We start from the raw sequence: 21,276 nt of genomic DNA on the forward strand, positions 1-21,276 counted from the left end.
GGGCAACTGTTTTAGTACTTCAGCTGTTATTAAATCGAAGCCCGGTGCCTTATTATATTTTAGCTGATTTATAGTCTTTCTTACTTCCGCTGGCGTAACTGATTTTAGAGGTAAGGACATTTGTTGGTCACTGTCAAGTATTTTATCAATTTCTGCTTCTGTATGCATATCATCTGATTCATTTGGTATAAATACTTCTTTGAGATACTTTGCAAATAAATCAGCTTTATCTCTAGGTTTTCCAGCCCAGCTTCCATTTGTTTTTTTAAGTGGGGGTATATGTTCTTTCGGTCTCTTTATAAATTTAGTTATTTTCCAAAGACTATAGTCATCTGCTTTATGTGGGGATAATGTCATCAATTTATCTTGGATTGTGTTGTTTTCGTTTTCTCTTAACATTATTTTTAATAGTTTTTGAGCTTTATTAAGTGCTCTTTTATCTTGAGGGTTTCTGCTTGTATGCCACTGTCTCCTCAGTTTTCTTTTTTCTGATATCATATTTCTTATTTCTAGTGTCGTATCTTGGCTCTTTATTTTAGACTCGGTATAAGGTGTTGATGACCATGCTGCTTTTTGGATCAGGTTTGTGACATACCAGGCTGTTTCTTCTACATCTTCTTCTGTTTTTAGCGGTATATGCAGGTTTGTATTTTCATGGATATAGTCTTTAAAGGATTCCCAATCGGTTTTATAATTATACAACGTTTCTTTCGGTTCCTTCCTGATTAAATTTGTGCTTATTGTACATATGATAGGTGTATGATCTGAAGAACCATCAAGGCTAGATTCTATTTTTGTGTACATACCCGCTATGCCTTTTGTTATGAATAGATCAATTAAGTCAGGTATTTTATTTGGATCCGTAGGCCAATAGGTTGGTTCTCCTGTGGATATAATATTAAGGGAGTTAGTGTCAATTGCCTTTTTTAATTCTCTGCCTCTTGTAGTTGTGAGCCTAGAGCCCCAATAAATATGTTTGGCGTTCCAGTCTCCTCCAGCAATGTATCGTTTACCAAGTGTTTTGAAAAACTGATCGAACATTTGATCATCAATTCGATGACGAGGCGGGGAGTAGATAGCGGCGATATTCAGCGATCCTTCCCAGTCATCAATTGACACAACTGCTGCCTGCAGGTAGGGATAGCTGTATTTAGGCATACTGTGTTGTTTAATATTTTCTTTAATAATTATTGCAGCTCCAGCGTGTGATGTACCGTCAGGATGGTTTGAGTAATATATATTATAACCGTTTATCTTTGTAACTTTTTGATCAGTCATATGCGATTCAGATACCAAGAGAACATCTATTTTTTTGTCACTAAGAAATAGCTCTATTTCATGCTTATTCGGGGATAAGCCATTCACATTCCACGCGGCAATTCGCAGGAATTTTATTTTTTTTCTGGGCTATTAGTGTCGTGAGGAGCCCCATTAGGGTCCCCATTTGCTGTATGAGCACATCAATTTTTTGTGATTGTTTAATTATGATTTGTTCTAACAAATTTGTTGACTGAGGTATTGCACTCTCTGTTTGATTTACCCATTCTCCAGTATTTCTGGTTTTAGGTTTGGGGTTAGTGTTACTTCTTGGCATGTTTGGTGCCTCATAGTTATTTGCGGTTTTTCTTGCATAACTTTGTGCGCATAGTGGTGGAAAATCCTCCATTTGAAATACTGGTTGTATTCGATTTGAAGGGTTAGATACCGGCTTGTTCCTAGGTAATAACTTCCTATTATTGACTTGGTTGTATTTTCGTGCACGAATCTCCTTGTATACTTGGCAACCCTTATAGTTTGCAGGATGATCACCAAGACAGAGTGTGCATGTGGCCGGGGTGTTTCTGTCCCTTTTCGGGCAGTCGATTGTTCTGTGTCCTGCGGCACATTTCACACATCTAAAGGGGCGCATACAATTATTTTTTGTATGACCATATTGTTGGCATCGGGCACATTGAGGGATTTCATTAGATTTTCTTGGATCTTCAATTTTAACTTTTGTGTGGTAAATTGTAGTAATGCTTCTTGCAGCTGGATTGTTTGGGCTCGGCTCGATGTTTACAAAGAACATATTTAAGGGCTTTTTGTTTCTTCGAGAGAGTGGACATATGATTTCACCTCTAACTTTGTTGCCTGTTTTTTCTATTTCCTCCATGATGGCTTCTTTAGGTGTTGTGTGATGCAAGTTTTTTATTACTAGCCTGTAACACTTCCTTTCTTTTTGTGTAAACGTATGGCCAATGAGGCCCTTATTTCTTATTAGTGTGATTAGGTTTTTGTAGACTTCAGTCGATGTAGTTGTAACCCGAATCTGATCTCTATTGATGATTTTGTAGGAGAAGCTATCAATGGGTACATTATCATTTAGGAGTTGGGTCAATTTTGACAGATCTTCTATTCCATATAGTATTATTGGAGGTGGTTTGCTGATTTTCTTGGCATTTTGTTCTTCTTCGCAGTCTTCAGTTAAGTCCACTGGTAGAATACTGAATCTATTGGAGTCTGTAGTTTCCTTGTTGGTAGAGCACTCCGGCATTTGTGTATCATGTGGTGGGCTGGATAATTTTTTTCTCTTTGGGTTCCGTTGTTCTGGTACTCTTTGCCAGGAGGGATGGCAGTTGTTGCTTGCACTATCTTCATTGTCCTTCGGTGTCGGTAGCTTCTTTGAGATATTTACCATTTCCGAGTTACTTCCTAGTGAATAGGATCTAGGTCTTATGTTAAAAAGGCTTGGATGGAATGCCTGTTGAACAAGCTTTTTATTATTGCTTCCAGTAGCAATTACTGACGCGGGCGCCTGGTCGCCTACACCCGCGGAGTCTTCGGTAACCAATTTCACACTCGCAGGCCCGGATACCTGCGAGCGCCGGGGGTTAGCCGGATCGCATGACAAATTGCATTCTTGATCACTCATATTTTCATTTTAATAGTGGGAACAAGCTTACGACACTTCCCCAAGGTGCCGCAGTCACATTTTCAGAAGGTATTTAATACTTCATGGCCTGTGAATGCCTTGTGGTCAGGATACTTAACCGCCGCCTGTTGTTCGGCGTTGACGTTCTTTACGGCTGCTATGTTCCTCGGTGTTAATAGGTACCTTCAACGTCATTCGCAAGCCAACCCTCCTCTTTTCTCACCCGGGCTTGGGACCGGCCATGGCAGAGTTCGAACGAAAGAGAGTTCGAAGAACGAGAATTAACATAGAATTGTTCAAAAGAGTAACGGAGAGGATACATTACATTTTGCACTTAAAAAGTTAATAATTGATATAACATAGTAGTTTGAGTAGCTACTAGATAGCTACTCAAACTACTATGTTACTTTAGACTGCATATATAAATTTAATTAGTAAATTCATGAATCGTACGAGGTTGAGGCATTATACAAATTTATTTCATAAAATCTTTTTAAGTTGGCAATCCCACTGAACACAACATATAAAAAAATCTATAGTCTTTGGTTTTACTTTATTTACTGCACTTTACAATCAGTCATAAAAATACCTACTTGTATTTTATTGAATATGTTCATTATAAACGTGTAAAATGGATTTCTTTGATTAACTATTGTGTCGTGTGTGTTAATAAACATAATACTTAACGTAGTGACAATGATACAATACCATACATTTTAATCATTTTGACGACTCAACAATATTTCTTGTCTATTTTCTTTTTTTCAGTGTGTTATCGCAAACGATAATGGACTACCTATTTGTTGTTTTTGTGGAAAGCATATTGCAAATGATAAGTTGTTAAAGTATGTATTTACTCATTAATTTTATAATTAATTATATATATATAATTTATAATTATATTACCACTGTTCGTTTTCTAGAACTACACACAGGCTACATATTTTTTTCCCCGTGTGTGCTTATCAGACACTGAGCTCATGTAATGACTATTGAACGATCGTCTGAAAATTAGTGTTAAATAAATACAATATATATTTAATTTACCTGTAACTTTCGTTAGCTATATATTTTATACAGATGTACATATCGAAAATCATTGAGACACTGAATTGTGTTGTAATTTAAGGTAAAGTATGTAAACAATATTCTTTACCTTAAATTACAACACCTTAAAATTCATTTTATAAAATAGTGTTTAAGCAATTAACCATGGGTTATATACATAGCTAATATTTTATTTTAATGCATGTTTATATATGCAGAAGGATTGTTGTAATTCTTATAAAATAGCATGGTTATAGTGTTATCTATATAACTTGCTGTAAATCACTATAATCATATCTGTCATTCTTGATTGTAGAAATTAATGAATTTGCCGTTGTAAAGTAATACATAGTAATTTGATGTATTCAATAAGACTATTTAATACCTATTTTGCAAAGGGATTGTACTTTTTGACCCCTGCCAAAATTATGTATGTTAAACAAAGAATTTGAATATAAAAAGATAAAATTCTGATAATAAATGTGTCTTAAAGATATAATTTATTGACATTGATAATATTATCAATGTGCATGAATATATTAGTAGTATTTACTATTCCATTTGTAAAAACTTGGTGACACTCTTGGGTAGACAGAGACATAGAGTTAAACAGTCTGAAACATAGTTCTAGTGTTCATGAAATTGAACAATTTTCTCATCTGACATAATTAAAACTTAGTGTACATTTTCATGGGTATAAAAAAGGACTCTAGACTGTCATACCTTTTCTAACTATATGTCACCTGCTGTTTAGGAAGATTCTATTTTGTATTATTCTATGACTTATATAAAGCAGTTAAAGACTGAAAGTTATAAAAATATGATAGACATTTTAATTCATAAATTCAGCAGTTGTAATAAATATAATAATTTAGTTTCATAGTATATCTTGAAATGACTTTTGAAGCATAGTTTTATATTTGTTTTCATAGGCATTTAGTGAAAAATTTGAATTTACAAACACTTAATTTTGTTTATATGTATAAATTATACACCTGATAATTAATTTTTAGAAATATATATTGTGTATGTTATACTGATATTAATAATAATGTATTTTTATCCATTTTAGGGGTAATTTTGTAATATGGTCTAATTTATTATATTCAACATGACTGACGTTGCATCTACACTTACTGCCCCTATTTCTTTATCAACATATCATCAACTCAGCTTAACAGGTAATAGATTCACATAAGTATAAATAGAGTCTAATGCTATCATATATATTTGATTATATAATTTCATTTTAAAGTATTACATTCACCATGATGTTGACATAATTGACCTTCGATTAATCTCATCTAGGATAACAGTTTTAATGGTTTAGTGATGTATAATTAATTGCCTAAATTTATAATAACATGTATGCCTATATGTAGGCTTTGATTATTGAGCCTACTGTCTGTAGTATAATACAAATATTTAATAAATAATCTAAGGAAGGTTTCTAACAATTTCTTATATCTATGTTTGATAAAAAGAATAATCAATTTTCATTAATTAAATTAATCTATAATAAATCATTAATATACTATGTGTACCACTAGTTATTATTGATTATGAATTTCTAATATTTATTATGATGTTATTATTTTAGTTGAATCTGCAAATATAAAAAATTCTGGATTATTCAAGCCAAATCCATACTTACAAGTAATAATAGATGACAAGAATCCGAAAAAAACGGAGGTTATAAAAAATACATCTCATCCTAAATGGAAAGAAGATTTCACTTTACTTGTGACACCATTGTCACAAATTTTGTTTCGACTAGCAGACCACCACAGTTTTAGAAAAGATAATATAATTGGGGAAAAAAAGATAAGCCTAACAAAAATACTACTAAACTTCAATGGGAAGTGTGAAAATGTGGAACTTACAATTGGTATGTAATTTACAATTGAAAATATGCATTAAGGCCATACATCCAAAAATTGTGTCACACTTTAAAGGGGGGATAGGGTTAACATAGTATGACATTGTATAACAAAGAGAGAGGAGTCACAAATTTACATGTAAAAAAAAAAGATGATATCACCGCCAAAAGGGTCAGTGACTATGAGGGTGGGAAGGGAGAGGAGATTATTGAAATTGGTGTGACCTAATTTATGGATGGCCCCTTATTTTTCCTGCTTACATGAGCACCATTGCACACATAATATATAGCTACCTAGTAATCAATTCTCCTTTTTTTTTAGATTTAATGAAAAATGTATCTCAAGAAAATACATCAAATACAAATAGTGAAACAAAAGCAGCTGATTTAGTTGTACTTCTTGACGGATTGAGAATAGATCCAGCTATTTTGAATCAGTCACAGGAAGCTATTAGTGAAACATCTAGTTATCGCAATTTAATTAGTGATGGAGTGCGTGCTAAGATACGATCTCGCAGTAATCAAGATGCAGCAAGATCTGTGATGCGCATGCAGTCTCTCAGAGTAAGTTGATGTATCATCACTGAATACATAGGGGTATAATATATTAATATAACCTCAATCCTAGTATAATATATATATATAATATATATATATAATCCTAGTATAATATAAATATATATATATATATATATTATACTAGGGTTGAGGTTACTCTGAGATAATTAATCTTATAATAATAATACTGCACAAAAGACACAGTACTATCTTGTCCTAAGACAAGCAGAGCTTATTATAGGTACTAAACAAGTCATAAAAATACTAAAATACTCTCCTAGTTTTTGAGTTATCCTTAGTAATGCATTAATAATTTTTCTGTTTTTCCTTTCCTATCTGTAATCAGTCTCGGAACTATGAGCAGATTATTTGGGTGTGGGAACTAATAATGGAGTGGCTGCCTTAGTGGGAGGATCTGCTCCTTAAGAATACAGTGGACCCGCGGTAATCCGGCCCCCCTTGTAATGCGACATGGTCTATTATTGGATATTTTTTTATGACAATCTTCGCTAATGCATGACTGAACAAGTTTTAACTTGTACTCATCACCTCTGTTGTACTCCATGCTAGGGTATTGTTTTGATTATGAATGCTTAGTTTAAATTTGACTACTTTCATGTGATGAAGATAGCAGTGCAGTATAGCATGTGTTCATTGTTTACTGTTTATTTGTGTATCAGCTCAGAAAGCTGATACACAAATACACAATAAATAAAAGCACAAAACACTGACAAATGATAAAAAAAATGTGATGTTTTAGACCGCCTAAATTGTAACGAAACTTTTGGTTTGTGACATACATAATGGAGTATGATTTGTACTTTAGAGTGCATATATATACATACATATATAACATAGAATCTTATTACTGGATCTGTAATTTGTCGGATTACAAGGTACTCTTTTGTAAAAAATTCCAGACAAATTCGATGGTCCGACACTGCCCTGCAAAACGTTTGTCGGATAACCGGGGGTACACTGTACTGCAAACATTACATAATGTCGCTTCTTTTTAGTAAAGTTTTTGTAATAATTGAGCAGCCCGTTGATTTGGGTAGTTACAAAGCGCTTTTTATATTTTACTTTGCAATTGAGGATCTCCTCTTTTACTGTTAGCACTCCAAGTTTCTTGTGCGTTTCGTTGTTGCTGATGTACCAAGGGACACCCGATACTGTTCTCAGTATAGAATAGAATAGAATAGAATAGAAAATCATTTATTCAAATAAACTTAATTTAAGCACTTTTGAATCGTCATAAGAATTTGTTTTTTATCTACCACTCTTTCGGAAAGCTGTCTCATCACAAGAAGAACAAGCAAGAAACTTGTGATATAATGTTTTGGGGCCTTTGGATGATGTTAATATTTGACTTTGATGCACTTCCCCAAAATTATAATCCATCTGTCAATACAGGTTTTAGAATGGACTTATAAATCAGTAGTTTATTGTCAATAGACAGATTTATATTTCGACCCATAATCCAGTAAAGGTTTTTGAATTTGTGTATCATTAAACATTCTCTCTTGGTTTTAATATGTTCTCTCCAAGTCCTAGTAAAGCAATTGACTTAGTTATTTTTCATGTCATCAACATGTTTACCATTAAGTGAAAAAAATATATGTAAAATTTATTTTTTTCGGAATAGGATCAGTTATATTTCTTGGGCATTGTTTTCAGATATTTATATATCAAATAAATAATTTATTTATTAAAGTATTGAATGAAGTTTATTTTCATAGCCGCCACCAGGTCCACCGCCTTTGAGCAATGGCGCAGTGCACGGTGGCGAAGTTCAGATCTCAGACGCCATGGCAGCTTTGACGCCAATAGAAAGCGGCCCCGGTTCCTCTCACCAGGAACAACCGCAAGCGACGCCTGAACCAGGACTGCACCTCCCACCTGCCTCTAGCAGTGCAGCAGAGGAACCTTTACCACATGGGTGGGAGATGCGATATGATGTCTATGGACGAAGGTAAAACTGTAGTTATAATTTAATTTTTTTTAACTTATTTGAGATTGTAAAATAAATTTCCAAATTAAGCTATAATTTTATCACAAAAAGTACACAAATTAAACAATATTGGAAAATTTTTTATTTTTTATTTATTTATTTTATTTAAAGATAACAATGACTTACAAAGTTATGACTGTGTACTAAAAAGCATGAATGCTTTGTGCGCACACAGGGCCGTATATAATACAATAATTACTTATCTGCTAGTTTTATGACAGGTATACAAATCTTATTACAACTTAATTTACTATTTTTAAACCAGCCAACAAATGCTTTTATGATTAGTAAACAAGCAATACAATATAGAATAATAATTGAACAATTATTAGTAATTGAGTGGGTATGTGGTGAGTTCAGTTGAGGTAAAATAATTGAGGGTAGGTATCAGTACCGGTCGTGTACGTCTGGATTTACTCACTTCGTATATACATAGGATGTTTCAAATACTTATGTATATCACAATTCATAAAAAGATGTATAGTGTATATTATTAGTTATTCATATTATAATTTAATAAGTAGGTGTATAATATTGTTTTAATTTCCATTTTATGTTTTTTATATTTAATTCTGTTTTAAGATTAGTTGGCATACTATTTATTAGTTTAGCTGTTACGTAATGCGAAGTTCTTTTTCCGTAGAAATTATTGAACCTTGGGAGTACTAGTTTTTTATTAGTAACACCGCGGGTTATGTTCGTTCGTCTGGATATCTGTTGATTCTCTGTCTTAAAGTATTGTTCGCACAGTATAGTATATTTTATTTTGTTATGTATGGATATCAGTTTACAGTATGTAAACAGATCGTGATAGTTATATTTATATTGTTTTTTAATGGTAATAGGAACTATTGTTTTGAGTAATCTTATCTGCAGTTCATATATTTTGTCCAAGTGCGATTTAAAAGTGCGTCCATATATAAGACCATATGATATGATGATTCTCCTAGGGCTTTATATAGTAGTAGACGTATAAAGTATGGAGTTTTATTGTTTATATAAGTGTAAATTTTGCGAGCAGGGATCGTAGTTTGCCGCATACGTAATTAATATGTTTCCAATTCAGTCTACTATCAATAATTAGTCCTAGATAAGTTTGTTTTTCTACCACATCAATTTTGGGACAATGACAGGTAGAGGTACTTGAGCTATTATGAAGACATACATGGTCATGTGCAATTAAGTTAAATGGAATTTGACTTCTATTGTGACTGGAACTTATATACATGAGTTTCGTTATTGCTAGCGTTAAGAACTAAATACATCGTGGGACCATTTGCAGAGCATTATAAATTCTGTTTGGAGTCGATAGAGAGCATTTGAGAGATCATGGTAGCTGCCACGAGACATGTCGTATTATATTGGTATAATTCACAAGACTTTATAACATTGACCAGACTGTTTACATATGTGAGGTAATGAAGAGGCCCGAGGACGGAACCTTGAGCTGTACCTTCAGTTACCTTTATCGTGTCACTGATAGCGTCACATACTTTTACGCAGTAGGATCTATTGTTCATATAGTCTCGACACCATTCGAGGAGTGGTCCTCGTATGCCGTGATCCTGTAAACTTTCAATAAGCACGTCGTGACGTAGGGTGTCAAATGCGCTACTATAATCAATGAAAACAACAAGAACATGTTTGCGTTGATTTAGGCTTTTATTCACACTGTCTGTAAACTGTGATAGCAATTGTGTTGTGTTCTTATGTGGTTGAAACCCGAACTGTTTCTCTGTTAATAAGTTATTCGAACTATAAAAATCGTATATGCGTTGACTGATATACTTTTCAATAATTTTATCTATTGCTGTTAAAATAGTAATACGTCGGTAATTATCATAGTTGTCCTTTAGACCTTTTTTGTGGATAGGACGGACTCCCTTTTTTGAGTTCATCAGGATAATATCCAGATGCTACACTATTGTTAATTAGTTGTGATATCGCCGGAGATATCTTATCATTAAGTAACAATATGTCACTAAATCTTATGGAATCAACGCCAGGTGCTTTATTAGGATTAATTGATTTAATAATCTTATTAACATCACATGCTGTTGCTTTTTTAAGGCGCATAGATAAGTTGATGGGGTTTTTATATATTTTGGGATCAAGAAGCTTTGTTGTACAAGATGGTATGATATACTTTACACTATTGTTAAAGGTGTTTGCAAAGTTATTCGCAATATCACTAGCTTTCATGAAATTTTTCTCAAATGCTTGTAGTATAATTTCATCAACTGATTTTCTAATTCTACCGGTTATTCTGTTTAATATATCCCATAAATTTTTAGAGTTATTCTTGTTAGTGTCGATAGATTTAATAATTTCACTATTTTTAGCCTTTTGTACTAATTTATGAGCATAATTTCTAGCTTTATTATATTTTAGCTTTAATATCATATTATTACTATCCTTTTTCCATAACGTATATAATGTATCTTTATAGTTACAGTCATTTATAATTTTTTTAACATATATTATTTTTTCTATTAGAATTTATATTTATTTTTTTATATATTTTCGAATTTTTATAACATTCATGAATACTATTTTTAATGATATTATATATTGTAATTGGACATGGGTTCTGAGCGATCGTGTCCCAATTTAGTTCACAAAGCATATTTTTAAGTTTTTCATTATCGTATAAAACTTTATATTTTGGAACACTCTGTACACGTGGTTGGCCTATGCTCGCCATTATTACGGCGCGGTGATCCGCCAGTACGACACTGAGAGCAGCGGAGTAAATATCTTGAGTTCGATTTTACAAAGATGTGATCTATGCAAGATCTGCTTGTTTTGTCATTACAAGTTTCGATTCGTGTATGATCTGAAATCCCGGGCTCAAGGCCGCAGCTTGACATCATGTTAATGTATTTATGTTTTATAGGGTTATTGAGTGCGGTGTCTATATTGATGTCCCCTAATATATACATATCGTTAGTGTTATTTAGTGATGTTATGAGTTTATGAAGTTCGTGTATGAACAAATGTTTACTATAATTAGGTGGACGGTATATTGAGCACAGACCTGCGACGTAGTTTGATGGTGTTTTTATATAACCTATTATAGATTCGCACTGGAATGTTTTTATTTTAACCCTTGTAAACAGTATGTTTTTTATGAGTATAGATTATTATAATATTTACGTGTGTTTCGCAGTTCTGTGTGCATATTATAGCCATCTAAACCATAAAGAGAACAAACAGAATTTGATATATTTGCCTCTGTTAATATATATATATATATATATATATATATATATGTACTGTTCTAACATTGCAAAATTTTTTATTATAGATCGTATATTTATATGTATACATATAAAATTGTTAATCTTAGTCGGAATGCAATTCAAGAAGTGATCAATACTATGGCAGTTAAATAGTTCTGTAATATCCATTTTGGATGTTTTTAATATATATATATCTATATTGTAGGGTATCTATATAAGTATCTAATATTATGGTACGTTACAAAGTTTCTTGATGTCTAAATCCTCGAATATGTATAACAGGTTTAGAGTTGTCATCTTTCCGTATAAATATTTTTCCCTTTTTGCTCCATATATATTTGTAGGTTCCGTTTAGTGATTGTTTAGTACTCCATAGTAGTTTTTTGTTGTATGCTGTTAAAAATGGACGTACGAATATCCGATTTTGAGCAGCCGCTGGAGACGTATATTAAATTGGAGGTATATATTTTACAGTTTTTAGAAGCAGATACCCAGCTTTCTTGCATTTCTTCTTCTTTAAGTTCTACCTGTACGACGCCAGGAGAATCCCTCTTCCGTGACAATCTGCGAGCGGCCTTGATATCACTTATCGGTTGCTTTAGTAATATTGCTACCTTGTCCACGATGTTTTTTATATTTTCTTGTTCGGTATAAGGAATATTTGAGATTTCAATGTGTCTAGCTACTTGGTGTTGTTCAATTTCTTCTATTCTTTGCTCCATTGCATTAATTCTGGTTTCAAGATGCTTGTTTCTATTTATTAAATCTATATTTTTACGTTGGATGTCCTGAACTGCTTGTTTGCATGCTTCTGCGACTTCCATTACTTCATCCATCTTTTCACTGTGGTATTGAAGAGAGACACGTAGTTCATTGATTTCTCTTCTAACAGCCTTTTCCACTTCCTTTGAAATGTTTTGTAGGAGTTTCTTCATATTTATTTGGTTTGTTTCTGTGTTAAGTAATTGGTTCCGTCTTCATCAGTGTCATCGTCAGGAACTACGATAGAACTGCGTTTAGATGTTGACCTTTGGCATTCTTGACATGTCCATTCTAGGTTCTCTGACGCGCGTATTGCCGTCAACTGTTTGTTGGAAATGAACACAAGGTGTTGAGATGAACCAGTTTTTCACATCTACTGCACTCCAAACCAGGGATTCTTTTTGTTATTGATTTATTACATTTATCACACTTTTCCATAATGAAGGTAGGTAATTAATTTCTATGACAACTTGTATACGTGCGCTCAGAATGAAAGGAAGAATACGACTGAACTATAACTGAAATATAACATTGATTCATTTATTCTTATCTGATTATAGTACAATTGTATAATAACATACATTATAAAGTAATGACGCGTGAACTGGTAATACGTGAAAATTATGCACCCACCTGCGCTAACGGTTTATTTACGTTATGCTAGTGGAGCAAGATAAGGAAACTGCGTGGAGGTCATCCTAACATGGCAATGGGTTTCTTAGTCTACATTACTAACAAACCCCCTCCCCCGTTTGCAGATACTACGTGGACCACAACACGAGGTCGACGTCGTGGGAGCGACCGCAGCCGTTGCCGCCGGGCTGGGAGGTGCGGCGCGACGGGCGCGGGCGCGTGTACTACGTGGACCACAACACGCGCACCACCACGTGGCAGCGGCCTGACACTGAGCGCCTGGCTCGCTTCCAGCACTGGCGCGGCGAGCGGCGCCACGTGGTCGCGCAGGGCAACCAGCGGTTCCTCTATCCGCCGCCGCACCAGCGCTACCAGCCGGAGGCCGAACATGACATTCCAGGTATATTATTAACTAAATACATTATCTGATCTTGATAGTGAGCATTTTTAAGATCGGACAACATCTGTACTGTTTAGCTGCATTTTTGTATGCGAGATTGTTCTGAGTTGAGGGTTTCTATAGTCTGTTTTTTAATCCTGTTGACTAAATTGACAGCTGTAAATGTCAATTTTCAAATAATGTTACTCTATAACCGGGTAGTGAGTGATAGTACCTACGATACCGATTGTTAGAACACAGATTAAAAAAAAATTACGTACATATATAGTACATACTAGTGTTTCTATTACTGTCGTTGTATTATTATAAAAATCTTTTTATGTTGTTTAGTATATAAATAGTAATTTTTACAGTATTATGCTACAAACTAACATCTTTTTTCTTTCAAACCGCAAAATATTTTTTATATGTGTACGTGTTATGATATATGACACTATAAGAAGTTCATTTGTTTTATATACTAGGCAGTTAGGTTTTTTATTTTAGTGAAAAATAAAAAAAACCTATATTGATACAACAACCAAATATTTATTCATTCCTATATCTACATTATTAATTTTGTATGAATGAGTTTTAAATACACATTATTTCTGAATAATCCATATAAATGAATAATTAATATTATATCCGATAGTACACAACTCTATTTAAAAAATGCAAAAACCTGGCAACATCGTTAATGTTAAATTTGTTTCTAGGATTAAAAACAGACTAAAATTAAGTAAGATCGCATAGTGTAAGTAATATTATTGTAGGCGGGAGTACGTCAGCGGGCACGACAGGCTCGGGGGCCGCGGGCGGCGCGGGGGGCGCGGGCGGCGCGGGCGGTGCGGGCGCGCCGCCGGCGGCGGGCGGCGCGGGGCCGGGGGCGGCGCCGGGGCCGGGGGCGGCGGCCGCCTTCGCGGAGGACACGCTGGGCGCGCTGCCAGCCGGCTGGGAGCGGCGCGTACACGACGGACGTGTCTATTTTCTCAATCACAAGAATCGCACCACGCAGTGGGAGGATCCTAGGACGCAGGTAATATTTTTGTTGTACTATTGTATGTTTGACGACCTCGGTGGTCTAGCGGTCAAGTACACCGCTTTACGACCGACGGTCGCGGGTTCGATTCCTCGCACGGCACAAACATTTATATTCATGAGTATGATTGTTTGTATCGGTCTGGATGTTTTCTATGTATAATATGTATGTATTTACAAAAAAAAATATCTATGTATTTGTATCAGTTATCTAGTACCCATAACACAAGCTCTAGCTAGCTTAACTTGAGTCTAGATAGCTCTGTGTGAATTGTCCTGAGATTATTATTATTATTATTACTATAGTTACTATATAGTATCGTCCTCACTAATGCACTCGTGTGCGTCGAGAAATCGAAACCTCAAAAATCCAAAGCTTAATTTACGTATTGTATTGACGCGCGTAAAATGCACGTTAATACAACATCGCAATGCGAATCGGTAGTTATATTTTCATTAGTCCCAGATATTATTAGAATTGTTTCGTGGTCAGGGCCAGGAGGTGGGCGCGCCGGAGGAGTCGCTGCCGCTGCCGGCCGGCTGGGAAGTGCGGTTCACCGAGGAAGGCACGCGCTACTTCGTGGACCACAACACGCGCACCACCACCTTCCAGGACCCGCGGCCGGGTGCACCCAAAGGACAGCACGGCGCTTACGGAGTACCGCGCGCGTACGAGCGATCCTTCCGATGGAAGCTCAGCCAATTCCGGTACCTCTGTCAAAGTAACGCGCTGCCCAATCACATTAAGATTACTCTATCACGCCAGACACTGTTCGATGACTCTTATCAACAAGTAAGTGATTTTTTTATTTCGAACAAGCTAAATATGATTATTTTTATCCTTATTACAATTCTATGTATACTGTTGCAGATAATGAAGTTACCTCCATATGAATTGCGTAAAAGGTTATACATAATATTCAGAGGAGAGGATGGTCTAGACTATGGTGGCGTCAGCCGAGAATGGTTCTTCTTATTATCGCATGAAGTGTTAAACCCAATGTACTGTCTCTTCGAGTATGCTAACAAGAACAACTATAGTTTACAAATTAATCCAGCAAGCTATGTCAATCCCGATCACTTGTTGTATTTCAAATTTATTGGCCGATTTATAGCGATGGCGCTCTATCATGGAAGATTCATTTACTCGGGTTTCACGATGCCATTCTATAAGAGAATGTTAAACAAAAAGCTTACTATGAAGGATATTGAGTCGATTGACCCCGAATTTTATAATTCACTTGTATGGATAAAAGAAAATAATATAGATGAATGTGGACTTGAAATGTGGTACAGTGTGGATTTCGAAGTGTTAGGCCAAGTTATTCATCATGAATTAAAACCGGGTGGTGACAAGGAACGCGTTACAGAGGTATGTTATATTTATATTACTATTGACACTTAACTGCTTATATATCTCTCTTTATCACCTTTTCGTGTACTGCCACTGCCCGCTGATTATTTCTAATGTGTGTTTATGGGAGCGTGTCAAAGCCAAGTTCAAGTAAAAGAACTGGCGACCAGCACCGTGTGTAGTTTTACACGAACCATTTGGAGCCACTTTTTATCCCCTCATAACTCAAAAATTCTTTCACATAAACCTGTCAAAATTTGGTAAATGTATTGAGACTTGCGAGATAAATATGTGTTCCAAATTTCATAAACATATCTCAAACTGTTATTTAGATATTAACATCCAAAAATCGTCATTTTTATCATTGGCTCAAATATAGATCAAAATTATAATCCAGTTTCCGATGACGTAGGAAGTTCAAATTTGGCATGCAGATAGATAATTAAGTAAATACAAAGGAAAAAATGGTAAAGAAAGAAAGTGGTAAATTGTTATCATTTTATTATATTTTGTCACTTTAATTCTTACTATTTCAACTTATATTGGACGAATACTAAAATTCTATGAAATCATCGATAGCCACCAATTTACGTTAACCCCCTCACATCATTAGCGATAACTAGCAAACTTTAACAAATATTGCATTCAGCGGTAAACACTAGTTACTATAATTAGAATGTTTAAAATATACTCGTACTTATAACTAAAGTATAGTCGAATTTCGTATTTATTACGTTATTAACTGAGATTTAGTATTAATTATTGTTTAAATATTTAGCGCATATCCATAGTGTAAGATCATTATTTATGAATAATTATTAAATAATAGGCATTTCGGTATGGGGCGCGCGGTGCGACGCGGCGCCGCGCGCCGGGTGGGAGCGGAGCGATAAAACGTTGACGCGAACCTATCGGATAGAGTGGCAGCCGCGCTCATAAGCGCGGGCGCCCTCTTAATGTTCTGTTGTCTCCCGATATCTAACCTATAAAGTTGCGATTTACGCTACGAAATTCGTAGTTTTCTGAAATTATACTTATATATTTGTGGTTATATTATTATTACATTCTTTTAGTAAATACGTATGGTATAGGAAATAGTTTAAATAAAAAAAATAATAACAATTTTAGTATACTTATAAGTAGGTATGTATGGTTAACTCGAGAATGAGTACATCTTAACAATTTAGATCCAAGTCACGCACGTTATACCGCCCCGATTTGGCCAAAAATTGCTGATACTGAATGGGCAATGCACTCGAATGTTTCAAAAGTACAAGAAAATATCGAAAATAAAAGAAAAAGGACAATTATACCCCATAAATGTATGAAAATGCAGTAGTTTATCAAAAATCGTTTGGTATTAATTATGTTATAAATAAGTACCTACTAATAATTTATGTACAAAAAGTAATGATATCCCATCAAAAACATAAATGTGAAATGATAGCCAAGTTCAATTTTATGATATATGCATTTATTGTTGACTTCAACGACAAAAGTGAGATCTAAATGGGTGCCAAGTTCAATGGTCTGTCCTGATATGTATTTATAACAATATAAAATATCATTTCTTCTTATAACTTAGGATAATATATTGTAGCCTAAGGTCTGACTTGGCTAGTTTTCATATACGATTTTTTTATAAAATAAATGATTATTATATGGTTGGACCATTTAACTAAATAAATTTTGTATTAAACAGTGTAAAATTACATTTTTGTATTTTCCATATATGTATATATATATGTATATATATATATTTTTACGGTATTAATCTACAAACTATTTTTTTCTTTGAAACAGCTAAATATTTTAATTAGGTTTATTATATGAAATATAACAACTATTATATAGTAGTATATATAACGTATAATAGTTATTAAATTATTAATATATAACAAATATTAATAATTTAATAACTATTATACGTTAATAAATGAAAAATTTCGACTTACGAATGTAATTTGTTTTATTAAAAAGGTAGTTATGTCTTTGTTTTAGTGAAATATATGACAATAAAAAAAACAAATTTGTCACTGAAATAAAAAAACAGACTAAACTTACTTTTTTTTTTAATATTACAGGCCAATAAAGAACAATATTTACAATTAGTAACGCAGTGGCGCATGACCAGAGGAATAGAAGAACAAACAGCTGCATTTTTAGAAGGATTTAACGAGGTAATTAGTATCTGAAAATACAAACTCGCAAAACTTTTTATAATATTAGTATAGATGAGACTTCTACTACATGGCTGGGTAACATTTTTGCAATTATGAAAAAAATTGAGTATAGAAAGTGTAAGTACTATACATGTGTAGCTAACATTATAATCAATACTAAGCTGTTTTGATTATGAAAATACAATACAAGGTCCACTCTACTCACAATATTTTTGTTTCTCTTTCAATATTTGGTAGCATTTGTTTTAGTGTTTCTGTCGCAATTATTGTTTAAAAACTTTAAGCTATATATGAAATTGTATTCACAATTGATTGTATGGCAAATCTCTATAATATAATAAAAATATTTATTGAATCATCATTCAATATACAAGTTAGATGCAGCCCAGACTCCCAAACTAGTATAAACTGTATGTATCATATCTGTTAAATGTGACTTATATTATTGGCCTAATTTTAAGATGTGATCTTGTTTGACAGGTAATAACACTGGAGTGGCTCAAATACTTCGATGAGCGCGAATTAGAGTTGATGCTATGTGGTATGCAAGAGGTAGATGTAGATGACTGGCAGCGGAACACTATATACCGGCACTACACACGTACCAGCAAGCAAGTTGTCTGGTTCTGGCAGGTATGTTATTCGCAAGTTAATTTAGCAACTTGACATGCAATACACTTAAGATAGAACTAGACATGATAATGATTTAATAAAAAAATTTTAATATGCTAAATTATTGTAAATAATGTATATCTACTGTAATCTTTTATAGCAATACAGGAAATGAAAAAAAATGTAACAGTAATTCTGTGTTCTATTACTTTGATAAAGTGCCCCAATAAGTTTGACGTACATGTATATCTTTCATGTACAGACAGCACTCAGTAGTGCTATTCTGTAAGCATCACTTACGAATTCGAAAGCGGAATCCGTGGTGAGATTTTACCTTGTTATTCTGTAAAACTCGATAGCGACTGCAGTGCCACTCGCTCGAGAGCGTGATGGAGGTAAAACAGGTACTAGTGATTTTAGAAATATAACCAAACTCGGTAGCTAATTAGAAACTTTATATTTACAAATGGATAGGAGTGCCTTGGGTGAAAACCTTACAGAAAACGAATGTAGTTAGTGTTTATAAATTTGGGATATCTAGTATATTATTATAGCGATCTATTGTATATTATTTGCAGTTTGTTCGTCAAGTAGACAATGAAAAAAGAGCGAGATTGCTTCAGTTTGTGACAGGGACATGCCGAGTGCCAGTAGGAGGCTTTGCAGAGCTCATGGGCTCAAATGGACCACAGCGTTTTTGTATTGAAAAGGTTTGTATTATAAACAGCTGTAACTCTAGTGTGGTTCAAGTTCACATATGTGTTCAAAATTTTTGTATTTTAAAAACTTAATCCTTTTTCTTTTATAAATATTTCTTAAAAAACGAAAAACAAAACTATAGTCTAATTAGGCATTAATTATAACCACTATTAGTCCGCAAGTAGAAAAAGTAAAAGACAGAACAGTACCGAAGGTAGGTTGAGGAGTAGCACTTAAATATGTAAAAAATAAAAACAATATTCAGTCATTTCCTTCTGGTTGAAATTGCTACTGACTTTCCCTAAGTTTCATAAGAGAACTGTCTTAACCATCTTAGAAGTTTTGTACCGAGAGAACATTGGTCACTTTGACCTGTTCATAGACCACGGGCCATTGATATTTTGATAATATTTAATTCGTATTAGCATTGTTAATTTAAAAATCCACAATTATATTAATTAAAAAAAAACTATGAATACACAAATAGTTTGAGTTTGAACTAAATAAAATCTGCATATTAGACATGAAATGTAAATAATATTACTGTCACCTTTTACTAACCACGATATAAATATTTTAAACTGTTATTGTTACATGGGTATTTGTTTCAGGTTGGCAAAGATACCTGGCTGCCTCGATCACACACCTGTTTCAACAGGCTCGATTTACCGCCTTATAAAAGTTATGAACAGTTATGCGAAAAATTAAATTATGCTATTGAAGAAACTGAAGGATTTGGACAAGAGTGAATATAATACTTTTTTAGAATTAGACAAATAATGTAAATTATTAGCACATTAATATAATTGCACCACCTCAAGGAGAGGCATTATTTACCAATGGGATTGGTGCTGTCATTAAAGACCAACCAAATATTTGTACCAATATTTTATCACATGCTGCAGTACTCGCTCAGCGAGAACATACCAAATACAACTGAGCTCATCACTCAATTTGTTTTTTCACTATTGCACTATGATGTATTGTTTCACTAGTAAAACATATGGAATGACTAGTCTATATAAGTACAGAGAAAATGTTTCCATACTTTTCTTAATTCCATTTAGTTTACTAGTAGACAAAATAATGAATTTAGTGTATTCATTCAGTATGTGGTATTGCAACTTTCATATTAGCCACATACTGTTATTAGAGAGTAGCAGTAAATTGGCACGGGCTTTTGTTTAAATCGCGCCTACAGAAGAAGTGTTATACAATAATTATAATTATGTAGATATATTTAGAATACTATTCAATTATATAAGAAATATTTTTTTTAAATAAGGTGGATACTCCAGGTACTAGCAATGAATAAATTTATTTACCATGGGTTTGTTACCAATGATGGACTATATATTTGGAAAGGACTTTTATATATGTGATACATGAAATTGATTATGATGTCATCTATCGGAATCTATTTATACCAAGGAATAATTATGGCATGTTAATGCCTATTTTTCTACAATGATACTATTGAAACTTATCTAGAACAAATAGTGACAAGGTTCTACTGCGAATAAAAATTAGCTCCCTTTAACACTGATTTTAAAAGTTGACCCAATATAAAAGAAATGTGTATATGTATATGACTTACATGGGCACTTATTTGACTGTTTTAATCTAAATATGAGACATTGTTTTCTTGCAATTTCTGTGAAAATTAATTATAATAAAATTATTTACTTTTATTATATACGTTGTTGGTAAGTGATACTGTATCGTATGTATAAATCGCCACATATGTACCTGTTCATTTGAGTTATTTAACTTCATGTGTGTATATATATATACGGCAATGCAAGTCTATATAACTTGCTTTTCCATAAGTAGAGGTTTTTGGTGTAATCAGTTTTTAACATACAAATGTAAATGACTAGATAAATTATGTGACTGAAATTCAACTTTGGGCCTTGAGGTTATTATTAATATTAAGTATTTAATTATTTTATGAAGTAGCTAATA

At 33.6% G+C, this 21,276-nt stretch overlaps 1 protein-coding gene across 1 annotated transcript; it reads left to right on the forward strand.

Moving 5' to 3' along the window:
- The first annotated feature begins 3,457 nt into the window (after positions 1-3,457).
- On the forward strand, positions 3,458-21,170 carry LOC131844095 (E3 ubiquitin-protein ligase Su(dx)). The gene is made up of 13 exons (XM_059192872.1): positions 3,458-3,756; positions 5,031-5,139; positions 5,559-5,846; positions 6,160-6,401; positions 8,135-8,367; positions 13,169-13,443; positions 14,199-14,461; positions 14,957-15,256; positions 15,335-15,835; positions 17,902-17,997; positions 18,481-18,633; positions 19,191-19,322; positions 19,923-21,170. Exons 2-13 carry the CDS (start codon positions 5,070-5,072, stop codon positions 20,058-20,060), a joined length of 2,691 nt encoding a protein of 896 aa, XP_059048855.1. The 5' UTR covers positions 3,458-3,756; positions 5,031-5,069; the 3' UTR covers positions 20,061-21,170.
- The last annotated feature ends 106 nt before the right edge of the window (positions 21,171-21,276 follow it).

This window comes from Achroia grisella, unplaced genomic scaffold, assembly GCF_030625045.1.
Source record: "Achroia grisella isolate CSIRO2021 unplaced genomic scaffold, CSIRO_AGI_Agris_v1 utg3972, whole genome shotgun sequence".
Lineage (NCBI taxonomy): Eukaryota > Metazoa > Arthropoda > Insecta > Lepidoptera > Pyralidae > Achroia > Achroia grisella.

Bases quoted from the DNA above. Each gene is read 5' to 3' on its own strand.
- LOC131844095 (XM_059192872.1), top strand. From the start codon at position 5,070: ATGACTGACGTTGCATCTACACTTACTGCCCCTATTTCTTTATCAACA. The intron at 14,462-14,956 runs GTAATATTTTTG...TTTCGTGGTCAG, and splicing joins GGGAGGATCCTAGGACGCAG to GGCCAGGAGGTGGGCGCGCC. The intron at 15,257-15,334 runs GTAAGTGATTTT...ATACTGTTGCAG, and splicing joins TCGATGACTCTTATCAACAA to ATAATGAAGTTACCTCCATA.